Source organism: Gracilinanus agilis, chromosome 4 (genome assembly GCF_016433145.1).
Source record: "Gracilinanus agilis isolate LMUSP501 chromosome 4, AgileGrace, whole genome shotgun sequence".
NCBI classification, from domain to species: Eukaryota; Metazoa; Chordata; class Mammalia; order Didelphimorphia; family Didelphidae; genus Gracilinanus; species Gracilinanus agilis.
Window position 1 is genome coordinate 186,075,659 of NC_058133.1, and position 21,935 is coordinate 186,097,593.

Sequence of the window (21,935 nt, forward strand, 5' to 3'; positions counted from 1 at the left end):
TTACATGTCTCCTTTGTTTGATTCATGTCCACAATTCAAACAATCCATGCTGGCAAGGAACAACCAGATATTGTACCAGTTCTGCCATCCCTTTAGAAGTTGTACAACAGGTATGTACACTATACATAAAAAAAATTGAACAAAGAGACTTAAAACCTGAATGAAGGAGAAAAAGCAACATTTTACCTTTTTTTTTTTTCCAAGGCATTATCCAAGCCATAGCATTCACTCATATCACACACGTATGGATATGTTAACAATGGTGCAACCAGCCATTCAACCAGCAATGCTCAGTAAAGTGTGCCAAGGAAAGAGAGGAAGCTTAACGTTGTTTTCCCCAGTTTCTCCAAAGGTAATCACCTTTGGAGAAAAGTAACAGGAATGAAATTATAGCAAATTATAACAAAAGAATAACTCACCACCATAGCCCTCATGCCAGTTAGGGTAGTTATTTCTTAGAAGATATTGATACTTTATCATCCCCTAAATATAATAATAATGGCTAGAATCTATATAGGGCTTCCTAACTATAAAACACTTTATAAATATTATGTCAGTTGATCTTCACAGCAGCATTGGGAGGCATGGGCTATTATTCTCCTCATTTTACAGCTGAGGAAACTGAGGAAGCCAAAGGTTAAGTGACTTGCTGGCAGCTAAAATATATCTGAGGGTGGTTTTAGACTCTGGTCTATCCTGCCTCCAAGTCCAGCACTCTATCCCCTTTACCACGTTATCTGTTTTAGAAGCTGGGAAGAGATTTCTGATGCTTGGTAGTAGACCCCAATAGGTATCTCAGACAAGAGAGATTAACTCAATTGAATTAATCAAAGATATCTTCAATGCCTATCCTTGTTGACTACCCTTTTACTATGGCTAAGTAAATATCTTTCATTAACTCTTGAATGACCCATAAATGTCTTATTTTGTTCCAATTTTGAATCTAAAATACCAGAAATCTAAAATGCCAATTTTGAATCTAAAAATAGGAGGCTAGTCTGGGTCAGGTCCAGCCCAGAACAGAAGGGAATTTACAAAAAGAAAAGAAAAATGGTCTTAGGCTTAACAAATATTTTGAGAAGGATCATTTTATGATGGATTTCTTCTCTCACCAATCGTTAGCTCATAGGGAACCACAAAGCTGGAACAAACAGGCTAGGGACAAAAGACCATACATACATGGGACAGGCCTGGAAGATCTTCCTGAGTTTGCTGCTTTTAATAGTATCACCATGGACAAGTAAATTCAAATTTCTGAGGCTTTTTCCTCTTCTGTAAAGTGGAAATAATAGTTCTTATTATTAATATCATTATATAGTATTAAATATATTAAATTATATTATTAATATAAATATAAAATATAAAATTTCATATAGATATATTAACATATAAATATCAATAATATTATATTAGTGGGCAACTACCTCAAAGATTGTTTTAGAGAAAGTAATTTTTGATCTATAATGCATAATATTAATATGAGCTCTTGTTACAGCATTATAAGGCAAGGGTAAGACAGATATTTTATTCTTGTGGAACCCTGGAAGATTTTTTGAAGTTGTATTTAAAGATCCAGGCAATGGAGGAGATTCCCATAGCTTGAAGTTCTTCAGGACTGGATCTGAAATAGAGCATAGGCAGCTAGGTGGTGCAATGTATAGAGAACTAGGCCTAAAATCAGGAAGACCCTAGTTCAAATCAGGCCTCAGATGCTTACAAAGCTGTGTGACCTTGGACAAGTCACTTAACCCTGTTTGCCTCAGATTCTTTATCTGTAAAATGAGCTGGAGATGGAAATGGCAAACCATTCCAATATCTTTGCCAAGAAAACCCCAAATGGAATCAAAAAGAGTCAGACATGACTGAAAATGACTGAGCAACAATAGTCCTAAAGCTAGAAGAGACCTTACACTCAACTGAAGTTCAACAGTGCAGAGGCAGTTCAGTGATGCAGGGGATAGAGCATTAGAGTTAGGAAGATGTGAGTTCAAATATGACCTCAGATGCCTGCTAACTGTACAACTCTGAACAAGCCACTCACTCAACCTCTGTCAACTAAGTTTCATCATCTCTAAAAAGGGCATAATAAAAACAGAGGCCTTAAATATTCAGGAATCAGATCAAAATGTAATTGGGAAATATTTAACAAAATAAATTAAAATACAACAGAACATGGATAGAGTTAAAATACAGCTTTACAAGCCAATATGCATCCCACAGAGTGGTTGTGTTGCCCATTTCTATTTTTTTAACGCCATTATATAATAACATCTATCTCCTAGAGTTGTGGTGAAGGTCCAATGAGGTAATATTTATAAAGTGCTCAATGAATGCTAGCTATTATTATTAACTAACCCAATCACCTAAAATTTTATAGATGAGAAAACTGAAGAACAGAGAGCTTAAATAACTTGTGCAAAGCCACAAATAGTAAATGACACTTCAACTCAGGACTTCAACTCAGATCTTTGAACCCCAAAATCAGCACTCTCTCTACAGTACCAGATGTAGAGATTAAAAACTAATATCCAATATTCTAAGTATTATATTTAATAAGATTTATTTATAATAAACTGAATAAAAAAGCTAGAGTACAAAGCCACCTTTCTCAGCCTGAAAGCAAGGGAAAAAAAGAGGAGAGAGAGGTGGAGCCTCAGAACTTATAACCAATATGTGAACATGCAAATGTGGACAAAGTGAAAAGGATGCTGGGACATGAAAGGAATTCTGGGGAACATAGTCCAAAGGTTCAAGAATTTCTAACTATCCCCAGATTAGTACCACTGTTTCATTGGTTCTGGTTGTTGGCCCCACAGCTAAATTTTGCAATGTGAAATTAATTGAGAGGAAATTGGACATTGAAACCTGATGAACAAAATTTACGAAGTTTCCTTTACACACACACACACACACACACACACACACACAAAATCTTACATATGTATCAAAAATCATTACTACCATACTGAGGGGGAGTCAACCAAGCCTTGATGAAGAGAAGGTGGCAAGCTGATATTCATGGCTTCTGTCTTCACTTGTACTCCCAAGTAGTTTCTGCAAGGGCATCCCTTCCATGTTGTCATAGTTACCAGGCAGCCCCAGAAGCTGCACAAAATATCACCATATGACGAAAGCTGGCTCACCACTTCTGATCCAGGTGCGTGTCCTGGATCCTGACACCATGATAGATGTTCTATTATTATTCTCGAAGTACAGTCTAGCATGATATTTTCTTCAGCCAACTTCTGTAACTCCACCCACACACATTCCCTCCTCAGACTGCACTGGAGCTTAGGGCATGTCCTTATTCGAATTCTCTGGCTCAGCTGTAATTTAATCCCTTCTGGTTAGATATCATTTGGTTCGTGTTCAATAACTTATCTTATGTATTAATATTTCATGATATTACTTTGATAATTCAAGGATTTCATCAATGTGGATGCTATTTCTCTTGGTGAAGATCCCAACTTGCCTCCCTCTGGAAACTGTCTTCATCAGTTGCCATGGTTTAAAAAGAAAAAATTAGCAGCCATTGACCGAGCCTTTGATGATGAGCATAGTCTTGAAATGCCAGATACATATCCACTGCTCAGATCTTTCCAACTCATCAACCCCTATTGGAGTGTGTGCACTATGGTCATAGCCTTTATAAACTCAGGCTCGCCATTATGGGACCTTATTAGCAAATATTCCCTAGAGCCAATCTTGTACTTAAGAAGAGTCGTCTTTAGTGCATGGTTAGTGTACTTGAAGCATGAATGAGAATCCAATGCTAAGGTTTTGCTGGTCCACAGAACTAACAGAGGCAGGTCCAGAACTTTGGATTCTTTGACCAGAACCACTCTAGGCTCTGATAAATGAACCCAGCTTCCCTGGCTCCAGAACTGCAAGTCACTACAGCCACCATTTCCAAACCATGTTTACCTTTCCCCTTTTTTTGAGTTCTTCTTTGGGAATTACCTTACCCCTATTAAAAATGTGATCTCCTTCAGGGCAGAGACTTCCTTGCTTGCTTGTATTTGTATTATCAGGGCTTAACACAGAGACTGGATATAGTAAGTGCTTAATAAGTGATCTATCTGGAGGCAACTGGGTGGCTCAGTGGATTGAGAGTCAGGTCCAGAGAAGGGAGGTTGTGGATTTAAATCTAGCCTCAGACACTTCCCAGCTGTGTAACCCTGGGCAAGTCACTTAACCTCCATTGCCTAGCCTTTACCACTCTTCTGCCTTGGAACCAATACCCAGTAAGGGTTTAAAAATAAACAAACAAATAAATAAATAAAAAACAAGTTATCTATCTATGTATCTATATATCTATCTAATCTATCTATCTAGGGAGCAGCTGGGTAACTCAGTGGATTGAGATCCAGACCTTGAGATGGGAGGTCCTGGGTTCAAATCTGGCCTCAGACACTTCCTAGCTGTGTGACAAGTCACTTAACTCTTATTGCCTAGCCCTTAACTCTCTTCTGCCTTAGAATCAATACTGTGTATTGATTCTAAGACAGAAGGTAAGGGTTTACAAAAATTAAAAATAAAACAAAATAATCTATCTATCTACCTACCTACATACATATATACATAGAATATATATCAGATATTCTATATCTGATAGATAAACAGATAGGTGTTCATCTATCAGACATAGAATGAGACTTTGATCATTCAGCAAATCTGATCAAGGTAAGGTTTTATGGTTCTTTGGGAAACATCCTCTTTATATTGGGACCCTTGGAAGACTTCTTGGAGCCCAGCAAAAAAATTCCTCATAATCATCTAATGCAATCTGACAGTAGCCAATGAGGCATGCACTTTCTGCTGACCGATTGCCAATGCAACATTTAATTCAACAAGGGAAGGCATTAAGTACCTGCTATATTGCACTGAGGATACAAAGGCAAAATAAAACAAAAACAAAATGATGCTGTGTATTTTAAAATGCTCTTATTTCAGTGTATATTTAAGCTCAAAATTTTTTCTAATATATTAAAATGCCACCACACATGCCCTCCAAGAATTTTCATTTTACTAAAGAGATAGTTAGGGGTGAGATGAGATTCCAATTGTTATAGCAGATATAGATCTATCCTTGAAGCAAAGAACAATCATAGTAATAATAACAGTAGCATTTATATGGCATTTAAAGACTTACAAACCTTTTTTCAGATATTATCTCATTTGATTCCCTTAGGAACGCTAAGAAGTAGATACTATTATTGTCATTTTACATATGAAGAAACTGAATCTGAGAGAATAATTTACCCAAAATCAAACAGGAAGTAACAGAGACAAGATTTGAGCCTAAATCCTCAGCCTCCAAAGCAGTATTTTTTTTCCATCGTACCATTTTGTATATCTTGTCAGAGTATATCAAGGTCTGAAAAGTGAAAGAAATCATGATAATTGGAGACAAGTCATATTCATGAGAGCTATGGACAACAAAAATTTTTCTTCCAAAAATCACTTTGCACAATAACTTTCTGACTACTCCTACTGCACTTATCTGAATGGGAGCCTCTGGAGAGATGGCATCACCAAAGGCTCCATCACATGGACATTCTAATTAGACCTTGGGAACCAATTTAGTCAACATGTTTCTCGTTACTTAGGACTCCTCCTGATCTGATTAACTGACTTCTGGCTGAGTCACAAGACCTCAATTCAAATCCTATCTCCACCACTTACTCTAGAAAAGTCTTTTAACCTCTTTGGGTCCTTGTTTCCTCATCTGTAAAATGAAGTTGAATTAGGTGTACTAAAATCCCTTCAAACGCTAAATCTATGATCCTCTAATTCTATTTATTTTTCAAATCCCCATCATTTGGATCTTTAGCTTATGAGAAAACTTCCTTTCCCCTGTTCCTCTCTTCCTAGACCCTCAACCCTATATCCTAGTCTATTTCATTAATCTCCTCAATTCCTATGCCCAGCATCTCTCCTCTAAATCAAGCACCCATAAGAGTGTCAGCCATGAGACCTCACCATCAGCAGTAACTAGTTCACATTCGGTATCTTGAACATTGAAATTCATCTCTTTGATCACCTTCCCACTTCCTCTCACCAAAAAGAAAACCCTTGTAGCCAATGTGCACAATCAAGCAAAACAAATCCCCACATTGGTCATGTCTTCAGTAGATGTCGTATTCTGCATCTTGAGTTCATCACCTCTCTTTCAAGAAGTACATGGACTGCTTTATCCCTGGTCTTCAGGAATGATGGTTGGCCATTGCATTGATCAGAATTCCTAGGTATTCCAAAGTTATTTTCCCTGGTTCTGCTCATCATATCATCAGTTCATATAAATCTTCCCAGATTTCTCTGAAACTATCCCTTGCATGATTTCCTTGCATTTACATGCCATAATTTGTTCAGCCATTCCCCATTTTATTTGATGGACACTTCCTAGATTTCCAGTTCTTTGCCACCACAAAAAGAGATACTATCAATATTTTGTACATTTTCCTCATTCTTTGATCTCTTTGGGGGTTCATTTTGTCACTCCTCATGAACTTAATATGAATTATGTTCTCCAGTCATAAGATCATAGCTTCACTGACAGAGCCAGAAGAGATCTTAGCAGTCAAGGCCCACAGTCGTTCTAAGTTAGTTATGTTTGTTTATCACTTGCTTCTAGTTTTACTTCTGGACCCTCTCACTAGCCATTTTGATGAGGCACCTTTCCAATGGAAGCAGTAGGCTTGGTCAGTCTATTCCACCTGCTATACTGGCTAGTGGCTCTTACAAGATTCATAGGCACTCTAGTTAGGGCTTGTGGACTTCAGGAGCTTAGCTTGCTTTCAAAGCCATGGTTTTCTATCTAACAGGACAGAGTAGACTAGAGATAAGCAGGACCTAGAGATTAGACAAATTCAGTGGGGTATGTCAGGAAAGTAGAATATGGATAGAAAGAAAGCAGTAGTGCACTCCTGAGATTACTGAATCTGAGTTCAAACCTGGGCATTACTGTTATCTGTGACCTTGGGACAAATTACACATTTTTCTCTGGTATTCAATTTCGTCATCTGTAAACTAAAGTGGATGTATTAGGAGATGGCCCAGCAGGCATGCGCCTGGCAGGAAGAGTCTGGCAGGAAGTAATTGATAGAGGTCTGGACAATAATCCTTTATTGAGCCCTGATAGGGGGTGTCAGGTCTTTATTGAGTCGGTGATAGTAAGAATTCAGTCTTGAGCTTTAAGAGCAGCCCCTGGGAAAACCAGAGATATTGACACAAGGCCTGCTACCTTAGGGAGCATGAGACATGGAAGGAATTCAGACAGGAGGCAAAATAGAGACAGAAACCAGTAATAGATTCCTGAGATCTGGAGCTAGAAATGACCTTAGAGATCCTACAAGCTCTTTACTTTCTAGATGAAGAAATGATCTAGAGGAGTGATGTGACTTGCCCATGCTCTTAATTTAGGACCTCTGATGCTAAACCCACTATTCTTTCTACTATATCACTGGAACTGGGGTACAGGGCAGGTGCTTTGATAAGATCAGAAATATAGCATCCTAGCCAAAGTTGCCCCTGAGCCTGAACTTTCTCCATTTTTTAGCATATATTTTTCTGTAAGTAATGCTCCACCATTAGATGTGTTCCTTTATGACAGAGTTGTCCCACAGATAATTTTACTCTCCTAAAGTCCCAGGGGAAAAAAAGACAAGGACCCAATTGCTAGAACCTTCAAGATTAGAGAAGGGTCATGGCAAAATACTACTAAGAAGAATTCATTATATTTTCATTATATTTTCCCTGCACAGGGGCCAGGTCTATCCCAGTGTGTGAGACCAATCAAGTTGCTTCTACCCTTCCTGATCCTGCTAAAGAACCACCAATATCAGTGAACATGTTTGCTTTCCTATATCAACTCTAACAATGTGAAACCATCTTAATACTGCCCACATTGACAAAACTTTTATAAACAACAGCTAGTTAGCAGTCTGTACTATGGCGAATGCCTGAGATTTCTAAAGATCTCCCTTTCCCTGAGAAAGCACTCCTTGGATTGAGTTTAAAGACCTACTTTCTAAAATGGGAGACTATGAAAGCTAGATGGTGCAGTGGATAGAGTGCTGGTCCTGGAATCAGAAAGACTCATTTTCCTGAGTTCAAATCTAGCCTCAGACATTTACCAGCTATATAATCCTGGACAAGTCACTTAGCCCTTAGTTTCTTCATCTGTAAAATGAGCTGGAGAAGGAAATGGCAAACTACTCCAGTATTTTTGCCAAGAAAACCCTGAAAGGCATCATGAAGAGTCAGGGGAGAATGAAAAATGACTGAACGACAGCAAATTCTAAAAAAGGAAAAGAAAGTGAAGAATAACAGATGAATAGGGCCAACTGCTACACTGGAACCATTAAATATAAAATAAACTAGAGAAATGTTCCCTGTACCCCATGAAGGAAAAGATGTGTAGGAGAATACAGGCAAGAATGACAGAAGATAAGGAGTGAATGGGCTGTGATCCGAATTGATAAAGGGAATACCAATATCAAGGGGATAATGATCCACTGAAGTTATGAGGCAGCCTATTTAAAGAGAGCAGCCTTTGGGGAGTCGTTATACAGAGCAGTTAGGTCATCTTTATGCTCATATATCCTTATGAGTATGATGATGTGGGACACGAAAGACTGAACTATCATCCATCCTCAACTCTGAGAGGACCATTGCTGACAATTTTATCACTCAGATTAAAGACTAACTTCTTATCCAGACATCTGAGACCCTACACTGCCTGGTTCTAATCTACCTGTCCAGACTTATTTCACATTAATTATCTCCTTCGACACTCTTTGTTCCAGCAAAATTAGACTTCTTGCTGTTACTTAAAATTGGTGTTCCATAATGATATTACAGTATGCCTCTATGAGAACATATCTACACTCATTCTCTACAAGTGGTACTTCCCACGCTCCTACCCATCCTTTCTTACCTTTGACTCTTAGAATCTCTCTCTCCCTTCAGCACAGTTGGCACTTTCTCGTGAAAGTTTTCTTCCAGTGTTCTCTCTATCCTCAAATATTCCTAGAGCCTTATTTTTTAAACCCTTACTTTCTGTTTTAGTAACAACTCTAAGACAGAAAGGCATGGGCTAGACAAATGGGGTTAAGTGACTTACCCAGGGTCACGTGGCTAGGAACTATCTCCTGGAGTTTAATCTGAGCTCACTTCTGTCCCCTTCACTTTCTACTCTATATTACAGTTATTTCTTTTCTTATGATATCCATCTAGCAGATTAAAAGCACCTCAAGGTCAGGTCCATTTTTATGGATATTTATTTTCCCAGGACTTGCAAAGTGCTTTTCAAGTAGTAACTAATTAATGTATATTAAAATGAATTTAATTGAAATTGCATTTACACTTCAGATCATCATAATTCTTACCTAACTACATGATGAAGATTTTTCTTGTTGTCTTTCCTAGATGATGCATACTTGCTTCAGGGACTTAATATAGAGGAACTATATCCTGAGACCTCTAGCTTCATTACCTACGATGGGTCGATGACTATCCCACCCTGTTATGAGACAGCAAGTTGGATAATAATGAACAAACCAGTCTACATAACCAGGATGCAGGTGAGTAGCTCTCTGGCCTCTGGAAAGAAGAGGATTTGGTAGAAATATTGGCCCAGTCCTTTGGAGTGATCTGAGTTTAAAATGCTTTCATCATTTTGGCCTCAAGAGGAACAGAGTGAGCATCATTTGAGTCGGGAATAAATGCCTACTTGCTAAAAGGGAGTACATGATAATGAGGGAAGCACTGAATGAGGAGTTAATACCGGGATTCTAGCTCCAGCCCTCCCATTCTGTGGATTTGTGATCTTGAATAAATCATTTTTCTTCCATGAAATTGAGTATCTGCTTCCAAGAAATAAAGGTTGAAGTAGATTAGGTGTGAGGACACTTCCAGATGGGATAGTCTATGATTCTATTTCTGATTCTATAGCATGGACTTATTCTGGGCCCACTGTTTAAGGACCAATCTGGGTACCTTTGTGCCCCTTCCCACCAGGGTTCTCTAGTACCTTAAGGAGGTTGAGAAGGGGTGTCTCTCAGACTCTCAACTAGAGGCCCCACCCCTATTGTTTTCACCTCAATTTTATGGACCTAGTAAAGACTACCCCAGTTTCTTTCGACCGTTTACATCAGATTAACTTTCATAAAGGAAGATTTATTTCAAAGCTATAGCTAGAAAAATGTGTAAATATATAAACATTTCCCTCCCATTCCTAGGGAGCATAATCTTCACTATGCCACCTAAATCTCTAAGAAGATTGGACTTACAGCTTAACTCAGTTCCTACATGGCATTAGTCCCACCAAGTTCAAGTCCTAAGGCCAGTGGGATAACAGCCAGGACCACTGCTCCTCAAAGCTTCCCTGCTGAGCAAACTACCACATCTGACCTGGAATCCTAGGCACAGAATCTCAGGTTGAGACTCCTCTATCTCTGGCCCTCAAACTACAGGGGACAAAGAGAAAATACTAAAGCCCCAGGCCTGTTTCTTTGGGTAATATGGCCTCTGAGGGAAAAGAGGATGCCCTCAATCTCTTCTACTCCCTATCCTGCTATGGCAGGATCTCACCTCAAATGAGTGAAGGAATCTTCTAACTCTGAGCATGTCTGAAAGAGCAACTGTAAATAAAGAAAGAAGGCTTAAAAAATATAGACATTTCTGGTCACCCGGCCAATGGAAAAAAGACTGCTCCCAGCAACATGGTAGTCTAACATAGAATACTACCTAGCTGCCTCTGTACAGAAGCATAATTGGACAGAAAGTATAACTGAATATATCTCAAGCAAAGCTTTATCTAAAGGGATTTTTGCCACCAGCCTCACTTTCTAACTAGCCCTTATCTCCTCACCCAACTACTCTTTGCCTTGCCTTGTTCTGTCTTCTGAATGTTTAAGTGGGTGGGTGATTGGTATTTTCATAACTGAGCATTCTTGAGACTTCCTCCCTAAACCAATTGATGTCAGGAAAAATGATAAGCTGTGTTACCAGTTGCTTACTTTCTCACAGATGCATTCATTACGACTGCTCAGCCAGAATCAGCCATCTCAGATCTTTCTGAGCATGAGTGACAACTTCCGGCCTGTTCAGCCACTCAATAACCGTTGCATCCGTACCAACATCAACTTTAGTTTACAAGGGAAAGACTGTCCAAATAACAGAGCCCAGAAGCTACAATATAGAGGTGAGCATTACCTCCCTGGAAAGCTCTAAGATTTGGCCTGCCCCATTGAACTCCTAACAACAAACTTCTTTCTATACTTAACTCCTCAATGACCTGTGTTATTGTTAACCATTAACTGCTTTGGAGGATAATCCAAGGGAAAGATGGCTTTAAAAGACACACTAGTATCTGGAGAACAGCATTGACTGAGGAATATGGATATACAAAGGGAAAAAGCCTGGGGACATAAGTATATCACCAATAATCTGAGGTCAATAGAAAGATTTCCCAGAAATTCAGACCCCCTACTATACTCTTCCTAATGCAAAATACACATTTTCCACTCTTCTCCTATCTGAATCACCAAATACCAAACTTCCCTCAGGGAAAGCCCACCCTGATGGCATATGAATTAGGTCTTTCAGCAGCTCCATGATCTCATCAAGGTAGCTACTCACTCAAACACAACCACAGACCACAATCCATCTATTTCTTCTTATTCTATTCTATGGGTTTCTTATCCATGTTGTTCCATAAAACCTCCTTAAATATTTGACCTAATATATTGCAGGCCTTCATCTGGATCTTATAAATATATTATGGACTTCAATCTAAGAGGAAGTAGATAGTCGATCTTGGAACTGAGAAAATCTGGACTTAAATCTCACCTCCATCATATCCTAGTGTCCCTATGCAAGGCGCTTAAGTTCACTATGCTCTAAGCATTTCTCTTAACACTGAGCTTTTAGAGTAGATGTAAATCCACTTTGGTAGGGGGAGTTTCTTCACTGAAAGTTCCCTGCACAAATGAAATCATAGGTTTGATGTTAAAAAAAAAAATAGGAGCAACAATAACAAGTTGGTCCACAAAAATCCTCTGATGCCTCATTATACCATAGAACTGAGCCTAGATCCTCAAAACTAACGCAAGTGCAAATATATAGAGAGATGGAGTGTCACATAGGAGGCTCAGCTAAGGACATTGAGGAAGTGCCAAGAGACAGAGGTTCAGATGAGCTGTGGCTCAGGATAGACTCTCTGCTAAATAGATACAAGCATAGATCCTCAAAGTATTTATATATCAATGCAGTGATTGAGGTGGTATATCTGTTGTCCCCATTCCTACAGCATGAATTAGATAATAATTAAAAGGTGAAATGACAATAACTTTGTTCTGTTCTTCCCCTCTCCTTTCAGTAAATGAATGGCTGCTCAAATGAAGAAATCAGGCCCAGATGAATTCCACCTCAGTGAAATCCTACAACTGTGAAATGACGTAACCTAGAATGCCCCCCTTCCCTTCTCTTTCCCCTCTCCTCCCCTGCCCCAAGCTTCATTCATCTCTGGACTGGTCCTTCCTACATGACAGTAGCTACAAGCCTGTGACACAGGAAAGACTCAGACACACATAGACACACACCCGCATACATAACTCAAACAAACACACAAAAGCTGCCATGATGGGAAGTCGAGTTATTTTTTAAAAAAAGGTAATTCATAAGAGATCTGTCTTAGAAGATAATAACTTCAGTAAATGTGATTACAATTTTGATACCTTTTTCCTGAACTAACAAAACTACACGGTGAGACTTTTCAGCCTTTGTATATATGAAATCTTCCCAAAAGAGAGAGAAAGAAAAAAAAAAAAAAGAAAAATACAGCTTCTCCAGCATCAGATGGACTTTTCTATGTATCGAGTAACCCTGGACAGCTGCCCTAGCATCCTCTCCCTAAGGGTGGCTGGCAAGTAAGGATAAAGAAGGTGGTTGATGAAACTAATTTCTAGATTATGATCATTCTGTTTATTTACTTAAAAAAAAGTTTTAACAGACAAACGTCAAGCGATACGCATTGTAAATATAACACTGAAGACTATTGAGAAATTGAATTCTTTCCCTCTTTGTCACATATCTGTAGTAGGATTTGCCAAGATCAGAATTGATTCATTTTCTGTTCCTTGTTTTCCAAAGGTCATTCATTGTGTTTGGTTACTGTTAACAACTCAATAAATGTGTTTAACAAGTTAATTTAGTGTCCTGCCTTTGTTTTATTCATCTTCCTTCTCCTGGGGTATGCCTGCAACTCCAGCCAGACTTCTGTCCTTGTTCCTACATCTCTTTCCTTGTTCCTCTGCAACTCAAATCAATTTAATGGACATTTATGCAGACAGTTTTATTGTGTTAATCACAATCAGGTATGTATTGGTCAAATACAGATAACTTCAGTTTTGTTTTATGACTCATTAATGAAAATTAAACATCAGAACAAGAAGGCAAGTAGATTTCTTTTGTTTAAAACTGCTATTCCTCTATGTTCTGGGAAGACCCACACTTGACCATGTATGTTCCTGGAGAAGGAGTACGTATATCTTCTCAGCAAATGCAATAAGATCAAACACTGTAATGGTCACTCACTGTGTGTGGTTACTGTCAAGAAATCAATAAATGTGTTTAATGAGTCATTCAGTGGCCATGTCTGAGCTTCTTATGGGGTTGTAAAGCATCTAGATAGTCCATTCTAGGTCCTGTTGGTCCAAAAGCCACTGGAAGGCTTATAGTTAAATAGTCAGAGAAACCTGTTTGCTCATTCCTAGAGTTGGTTACTTAATACCTAATATTGAAAAAGCTTGTCTGTATAGTTACTGAAAAGAATAATACAAGGAGCTCTGTAAACAAATCTAAATTTACCTTGCTTTCTCTCCTTTCTCCCTGGATTTCTCAATGTGAAGGTAAGCAGATAAATGATGTCCACATAGGATGAAGTACAGGGGAGCCCCCGTATTCTTGGGGGATACATTTCAAGTCCTATAGAGGATGGCCAGAACCAAAGATCTAAGCAAACCTCTTGTTAACTGCATGGTATCTGAATTAGTAGATTATTGAATCCACTAATTCCAGGACACACTTGTACTACCAGCACCACTCCTCTTGTGTTTTAGTAAATAAATACTGTCTAAAACAAAGGCACTGGACTACACTAGAATTAGTGCAATCAGTAGGAACACTAGAGGCAGACTTGAGGAAAGTTTCACATGGGATTGTGGGCATGGAGACAATGAGAGATGAGTCATGCATTGGGCTGGTAGACTTTACCATCTTACACCTTATACTCCCTTGGCAAATGATTTGAATTTTATGAACCAATTTTTCCTTTTTCTAGAATTTTCCCATTTTAACTGCAGAAAACTGAATCAGCAAACACCAAATCAGTTGATACAGGGGTAGAATTGTAGTGGAAAAACCCAAGAAAGATGGCATTCCTATAATGGCAGATATTTAAATTATAAGATGTAATATGTTAATAAAACAGGTCTTAAAAATCTAATCTAAAATTACAGATGGGAAAATTGAGACCCAGTGTGGAATTTCAAAGCTCTCCTGACCCAGGACTCATTTCATTATGCCCAGTTATGTCCAATCCAATTCAGTATTAATTTTTAAACACCTACTCTATGAACAGCAGAAGATAAAAAGACAAAAATGAAATATAGACTCTGTGCTCCAGGAGTTTATAACTAAGAGTTCAATCAGCCTAGAAGCAAAGAACAACTCAGGTCTGGAATTCCAACTTGGAATTACTGACCAACCACAGAATTTCATCCTGTCTAAAGGGAGGTAACTAGATAGAACTTATTGTATAATCAAAAGAAATAGAGTAATTCAAATCACTTCTATTCAAAGCCAACCGCAAGGTGCCTCAGTTTGCTAGCCTGTAAAATGGGGCTGCTACCATATTACCCTGACGCTATGTTATTGGGAGACACCATTATAATGGAGAGAGTCCTGGATTATGAACCAAAAGAATTAAATTTTAAAGGAAACTTGACAGAACGAATAGGCTGATGAGTCAGAAGGGCCCAAATCCAAATCCTAGTTCTATTCCTTACAACCCATAGGACCTTAGCCAAGTCACTAAATCTCTCTGAGCCTCAGTTTCCTCATCAATAAAATGAAATTATTAGATAAGATCACCTCTAAGGTCCCAGCTCTGAAGCTATGATTTTCTATGGTCCTGGTTCCATGTGACCTTGTGAATATCCATTCCCCTCAGTGGATTCCATTTTCTTCTCCATAAAATAAGGAGATTAGACAAGAGTTATGAAGATCCCATCTAGCATGAGAGTCCTATGAGTAAAGAACTAAAATGTTTTCTTTATAATTCTCTTTATCTCTTGTTTTTACATTACCTTCATTTCTAAATATATCCCTCCTCCCTTCTCTACCCAACAAACCATCTCTTCTAGCAAAGAATAAAGAGGAAAAAAATTCAACAAAATTAACCACAAATACATCAACCAAATCTGATAGCAGATGCAATGGTTCACACTTCTTCCAAAAAATAAAAATAAAAAGGAGGGATGTGCTTTTTCTCAATGCTTCTTCAGGGACATCTAGTTATTTTAAGTTTAGTCATTTTAGTTATAAGGAAAATCAGGGATTTTATTTGAGAGAGGAGAAGAATGTTTTTTCCATTTACATTCTTATTGTCACTGCATATATTGTTTTCATATCCTATTTATTTCACTGTATCTCTGTTCATGTCTTCCCATGCTTTCTGAGATCTTCATTTTTATTATTTCTTTGTTTTCATTTTCAGTCTTGTCTGACTCTTTGTGATCCCATTTGGGGTTTTCTTGGCAAAGATATAGATGTGATTTACCATTTCCTTCTTCAGCTCATTTTACAGATGAGAAAACTGAGGCAAACAGGATTAAGTGACCTGCCCAGAGTCACACAGCTAGTAAGTGTCTGAGGCCAGATTTGAACAAAGGAAGGTGAGTCTTCCTAACTCCAGACCTGGTACATTATTCATTGAGTCACTTTGCTCCCCTTCATTATTTATTACTGCCCAGTAATATCTCACATTCAGGCACTAAAATTTGTTTTGGTAAAAATTCTAGATGATTAAAGTGCCATGGCATGGTACTTTATTTCAAATGTTGATAAGACCCTAAAATAGTGTGTCCATGGCCTGGGTGATCAATGTCATCTGGGTCAGGTTTACCATTAGTGGCAGCTGCAGACACTGAGAGTAAAATGTCCCAGAGGTCCCAGTCAGTTTTGGAATAGATGGGCATGGCTATGATAAATCCCTCCAAAAAAACAGAAAAGAAGCCCAGAGCTTCCCTTCTCCCTTCCTTTTTCCCCTTTCTGTCCCCTCCCTTCCTTTCTCATCCACAGAACAGGTTTGATCCCTGTTTAGTTCTCCCTCTACAGTAGCCTGGTTACTATGGTGACATCAGACCAGACTCAGCAAGGACCACAAAGTCACTTAGACAAAGTGAGTCTATTTGGAAAGTGACAAGGAACCACAGGAAGCAAGAAGGGTGCTTGGGTAGGACAGGAGTGCCTAGCCACAGGGAACAGATGCCTCATTAATGAAGACATGTCAATTGGCATGAATTAAAATTTACTGAGCACCTGTGGTATACATCAGCACAGTGCTGAATCCAGAAAGCACTACAAAGATTTGTAAGGGTGGGGGATAGAGGGACAAAGGAGCATGTCCCTAACATTATTCATTTTAAAGTAGTTTTCAATGCAAGATGGGTCAATATTGGACCACCTCTGAGTAGGGTTAATTACAGAAGCTCTGAAATGACCTCATTATAAAGTGACCTCACCTAGAGAAGAGATTCCCCAGGGTAGACTGAGGATAGCATCATATGGAAATATATGCAAAGCAGTATAAAATTGCCACCCCACCCTTTGCAACTTTATCACTCCCACATATGCTAGCCAGTTCCCAAGCATCTCAACCCACATATAAACACACATTTATGAAGGATACAGACTCTTTCACTGCTCCACAAAAGTCCAGTGAGTCTGGCATTTTAAACCAGGGTCTCACTCCTACCTCAGACCATCTAACCTAATTGTTGGGTGTAAAAAGTCGTCAAATCTTCATACTCTCCTAGGAAGGGAAGGAAGGGAGGAGAGGAAGAAAAGGAAGAGAAGGGAAGCTTATTTCCATACTCCATCCTCAAATAGACTGAGTTTAATGGAGACAGTGATAATGTTTCATTTGTCTCTTCTATCTCCCATATACAAGGACATTGACAAACTGGAAGGGAGGGTAACAAGGTGAGAAAAGAGAACTCATTGAAGGCATGGGGAAGAGAGAATCTGGAGACAGAGGATCTTTTCATTCAACCTCTGCCTTCCTTTTCAGTTTCCTCAACTCTAAAATCTTCCTCCCAGAGTTGCTGTGAGGATCAGATGAGATCATATTTGTAAGAGACTTCACACAATGCTTGACACAGAGTAACACATGTTTGCTCCCTCCCCAATCCTTCTTTCCTTCCTTCCTTCTTCCCTTTCCTCCTTCCTTTCTTCCTTTCTGCCTTCCTTTCTTCCATTCTTCCTTTCATCCTTTCTTCTTCCCTTCCTTCCTTCTTTTCTTTTTTCTTTTCTTCCTTTCTTTCTTCCTTCCTTCCTTTCTTCCTTTCTTCCATATTTCCTTCTTTCCTTCCATCCTTTCTCTTTTCCTTCCTTCCTTTTTTCCTTCTTTCCTAGCAGGGATCTCAAATAGAAGAGTAAACTTGATGACTGTTTCCAAGACCAAATATCATTTCCCAAAACTCCAGCATGTTAGATTGTGAGACATGACTAGTGTAAAAACTAGGTTTTTTATTTGTTTGTTTATTGTACAAAGTCCCAGTTAGGTGCAAATCAAACCCCAGCTAGACTTTGCAATGGGGTTGTAATCAGGGAAAGGGAACTCGATCTGCCTATAGCCTATGGAGACAAGGGACTCTTTCTCCCTCAGGAGATAGATGTGATGAAAACTCCAAAAGAATTATCCTTAAGCTCTAACTGTGAATATGATGACCAAACCATAACTTATAAAAGCTAAATAATCATTGAACTTTAAAGCAAAAAGTACTAGAATAGGATTTCAGAAGACCTACAACTAGTCTCAGTTCAAGTTTTATGAATATTGACTTATGAAAGAGTCATAAGCTATAAGGATGCAGGGATGGTACTTTATTAGCTTATAACAGGCACCAATACTATATTATGCTACATTATTTGATAAGTATAGTTGGAAAAGTACAAAACAAAATACTATGAGGTCAGCAACACTTCTATTAAGTAAAATCGCTTAAGGACACAGACTTTAAAATGTTCAAAATGAAGAACTACATCTAGCTATAAGACAATGAAATTATCTGCCTGTAAAATAATAAAGTCCCTTTCACCAAAACTGAGGTTCACAGAGATTAAGTAACTTGTCTGAGGTCACACAGATAGTAAAAGTCCAAAGTGAGATTTTAACTCAGATGTTTTGGACTCTAGACCTGCTCTTTATCCATTGATGTCTATCAACTGCCTTTACCTCTGACTGAAACAATAAAGGGGGCGGGGGGAATGAGCCCCTAAGGAGTTAAAGCAGCTAGATGGCTCATTGCGGATAGAGTGTTGGACCTGCAATCAAGAAGACTGCAATCAATTCCTCCTACCCTTGGACACTTATTAGCTGTGTGACCCAAGACAAATCACTTAACCCAGCTTGCTTACATTTCCTCATCTGTAAAATGGGCTCAAAAAGGATGGCAAACCACTCCAATATCTTTAAAAAAAAAACAAATAGGGTCATGAAGAAACAGACACAACTAATGTAAATGAATGATAACAAAAAGAGGTCAAGGAAGAAATCGTAGCTCCGCTAGTCTAGATTAGATCAAGTTGACTGATCCTTATACTTGACATTCCCCTGGCTCTTGACTTCTCTTTGCTACCACAAAGAAAGATGATCCTCTCTTTCCCCAGGGTTGGTAAGTCCTGTCACAGTATGCAATTTGAACTTTTCAAGGAATTTTGCAGCTCCAGAAAATTGCTCCCAATTTGTTTTCCCTCCCAGAAGCCAGAAGAAGGTGAGCGGGCTTTGGAGCCCTGAAGTTGTTTTTATTTCTGCCAAATTAAAACCATTGTCAAACAACTACAGGATGGGCTGAACTTCTTGACTGCAGAATCGTTCCAGGGGGTGGTGTGCGTGATAAATGCCCAAGTCAATTTGCCACATAAAGTCCAGAGATGGGGAAAAAATGTTTCTGTTAGACAGAAGTGTCTAAAGTGCTATGGTCCATGGGGCCACAAGGAGTAGGACATGATAACTGACTAAAAAAAGAAGAAGAGGTGAAACCCTTTGAAAGAAGAGACTTTACCTCTAGGGGAAAAGAATTTGTTCTCCCCCTTCCACCTCCCAGAGCTTGGGGGAGAGGGGAGGGGAGAGGGAGAGAGAAGCATTCCTGGTTAGCAGTATACAAAATGCTGAATGATTGATGGTACCAGACTTTCTCAGTATTCATTCTAGCACTGGGAAAGGCTGCACTTGAGTAAGGACCTCTTAGCTACTTTACTATGAGTGTGAGTTCCCTGGTCCATGCTAAGAATCAGTCATTGCACATGATATATCATTCATTTTCTTCAATGTAACCCTGAGGATCCTAGGTCAGTTCACTGTCAACTCTTTACCAAGAGAGACTTACCACAAACTACGGAGATTTGACATTTACCCACTGCAAAGACTGGGGCATCTAGGAGGCAGAGTGGATAGAATGCCAGGCCTAGAGTCAGGAGGACTTGAGTTCAAATGTAGCTAAAATATTTACTAGTTATGTGGCCCTGGGTAAGTCACCTAAGCTTCTTTGCCTCAGTTTCCTTATCTCTAAAATGAGCTAGAGAAGGAAATGGCAAACCACTCCAGTTTCTGTGCCAAGAAAACCCTAAATAGGGCAAAAAGAGTCAAACATGACTGAACATATTGAATTGCAAAGACCATATCCTTTAGTTCCAGGACTTAGTCCTTCCAAAGGAAGGCAGGAGTATATTTCTATTCTTTGATCTCCCACATTGGAGGTACTATTACAACACTTTTCTATTCTTTTGCTATTGTTCTCTTTCTTGATTAGTTTTTCTTTCATAAGGGCATCTCATGTCCCTGAGTGTAGAGGTGTTCAGTAATAATTCTAAACCCTACTAAAGTGATGGAAAATCTCTATAAGACCTTTAGGATATTGCCAGGAGTGACTTGATTGTGGTATTAAGAACAGTGACCAGAGTCTTCCATCACATCTACTTATTTTTCTTAAAACTGTCCTTGAAAACAAGTGACTCAGGAAATTAAAACATTGATATAACTTCTTGGCCACCTGAGTTAAAAAAAAAACACCATAAGGGACTCCAGCTAGGTCCTGAGGCTATGGACCACTAGCATGAGCAATAATGAATAACCGATCCTGGAGAAAATGTGCTTAACTGAATCACCTATATCCTCAATAAATATCCTTTTTCGGCTCTCAATGTCCTTCCACAACTATGACTAAGTAATCCTCCCTTTACTAACTTATAGATGAACTGTAGTTACTCATTTCATTAATATCTCAAACATTAGCTACTTACCAGAGGCTATCCCCTTGGAATATGGGCATTCTAGCCTGTCACCAGACATGACCTACTCTCTATTCATCAACCTTAGATCCAGCCCTACAAAGCAAAGGGAAACAATGTAGAAGGCAGCAAGGGGACAACAATGGGCAATACCCACTACAAAGCCAATTGTTCTTTTTTACCTTCTAAAAGAGAACCTTCAGATTGATGCTTATGCCATTTGGGGAATATTTTTAATATTGGGAAATCAATATCAATACTATTCTCTTTCATTTAACTCCTGAGCCCTGAAACAAGGAATATTAACTCTTCAGTTTCAGAGTCCCTAAATGTCCCTTGTCACATCTGTATACCTTACCATTAAGGTTCACACACACACACACACACACACACACACACTCACCTTTTTTCTTTCTTCTCCTTCACAACAATGGAGTATAATGATCAAGAACATTAATCACTGATCAAATCATTCTCTGAAGTATGGCAGCATTAATGCTAAAGAAGAGGAAAGCTTTGGATTTAACATCTATTCTTTAGACAGAGAGAAGGCAGGGAAAGAAAAGACTGAATGTAACCATACTTTGTTATATCTCCCAATGAGGAATTTCCACAAGAATTGATCTGTTCCTGCCCTACCTACTTCTCTTTCACCAACAGGTGGAAGCAATGAAGCCAATGGTGGAAACAACTGCTTGAATATTGACTATGCCAATCAACTACCTCTATACCATTCTGTCTCTTTCCCACCTCTCTCATTCATTTCTCTTACTACTAGCTCAAATGATTCTAAATCAAATGTTGAGCCTCCTTACCCCATCTCCATAGTGCATCCTTGCCTTTCAAAATAATTTTTCCAAGTAAGGTGAAGAAACACTATGTGAAATGCTTTCAGTTTCTTCTTCTCGCATGGACCTATTTAACTAGGATAATGAAACCTTTCAGCTCAAAGAGAACTGGTGCCTTAAATGACCTACTATGTATAAACTTTGGGAGATGTGGGAAAGGAAAGAGAAAGGGATTAGTCCTAATGAAATGTTGACTTCAATTTCATCTGTAATTTATTCAGGAATTTGACAATTATATGCATCTCAGAAACAGATTGATATCTTTTGTATTTTACATCAACTAAATTAACCCCTGTATATCTCTCTCCATTCCACTCAGTGAGTTATTCCATATAACTATAACTATATAACTATATAACTATATAACTATATATATATATATATATATATAAAGAAAAAAGTGAGGGAAAGAAAGCAAAACTAATCAATACGTTGAAAAATCTAACAACACATGCAATAACCTATACCTATTGTTGCCTCATGCCTACAGAGATATAGGGAGATATATCT

At 38.6% G+C, this 21,935-nt stretch overlaps 1 protein-coding gene across 1 annotated transcript in view; it reads left to right on the plus strand.

The window, feature by feature from the left end:
* Positions 1-13,173, plus strand: part of CA10 (carbonic anhydrase 10) — a 696,068-nt gene extending 682,895 nt beyond the window's left edge. Inside the window, exons 7-9 of the mRNA XM_044676329.1 lie at positions 9,430-9,584; positions 11,032-11,206; positions 12,383-13,173. Of these exons, the coding sequence (XP_044532264.1) occupies positions 9,430-9,584; positions 11,032-11,206; positions 12,383-12,405 (353 nt within the window). The 3' untranslated portion in view covers positions 12,406-13,173. The remainder of the gene's footprint in view (positions 1-9,429; positions 9,585-11,031; positions 11,207-12,382) is intronic.
* The last annotated feature ends 8,762 nt before the right edge of the window (positions 13,174-21,935 follow it).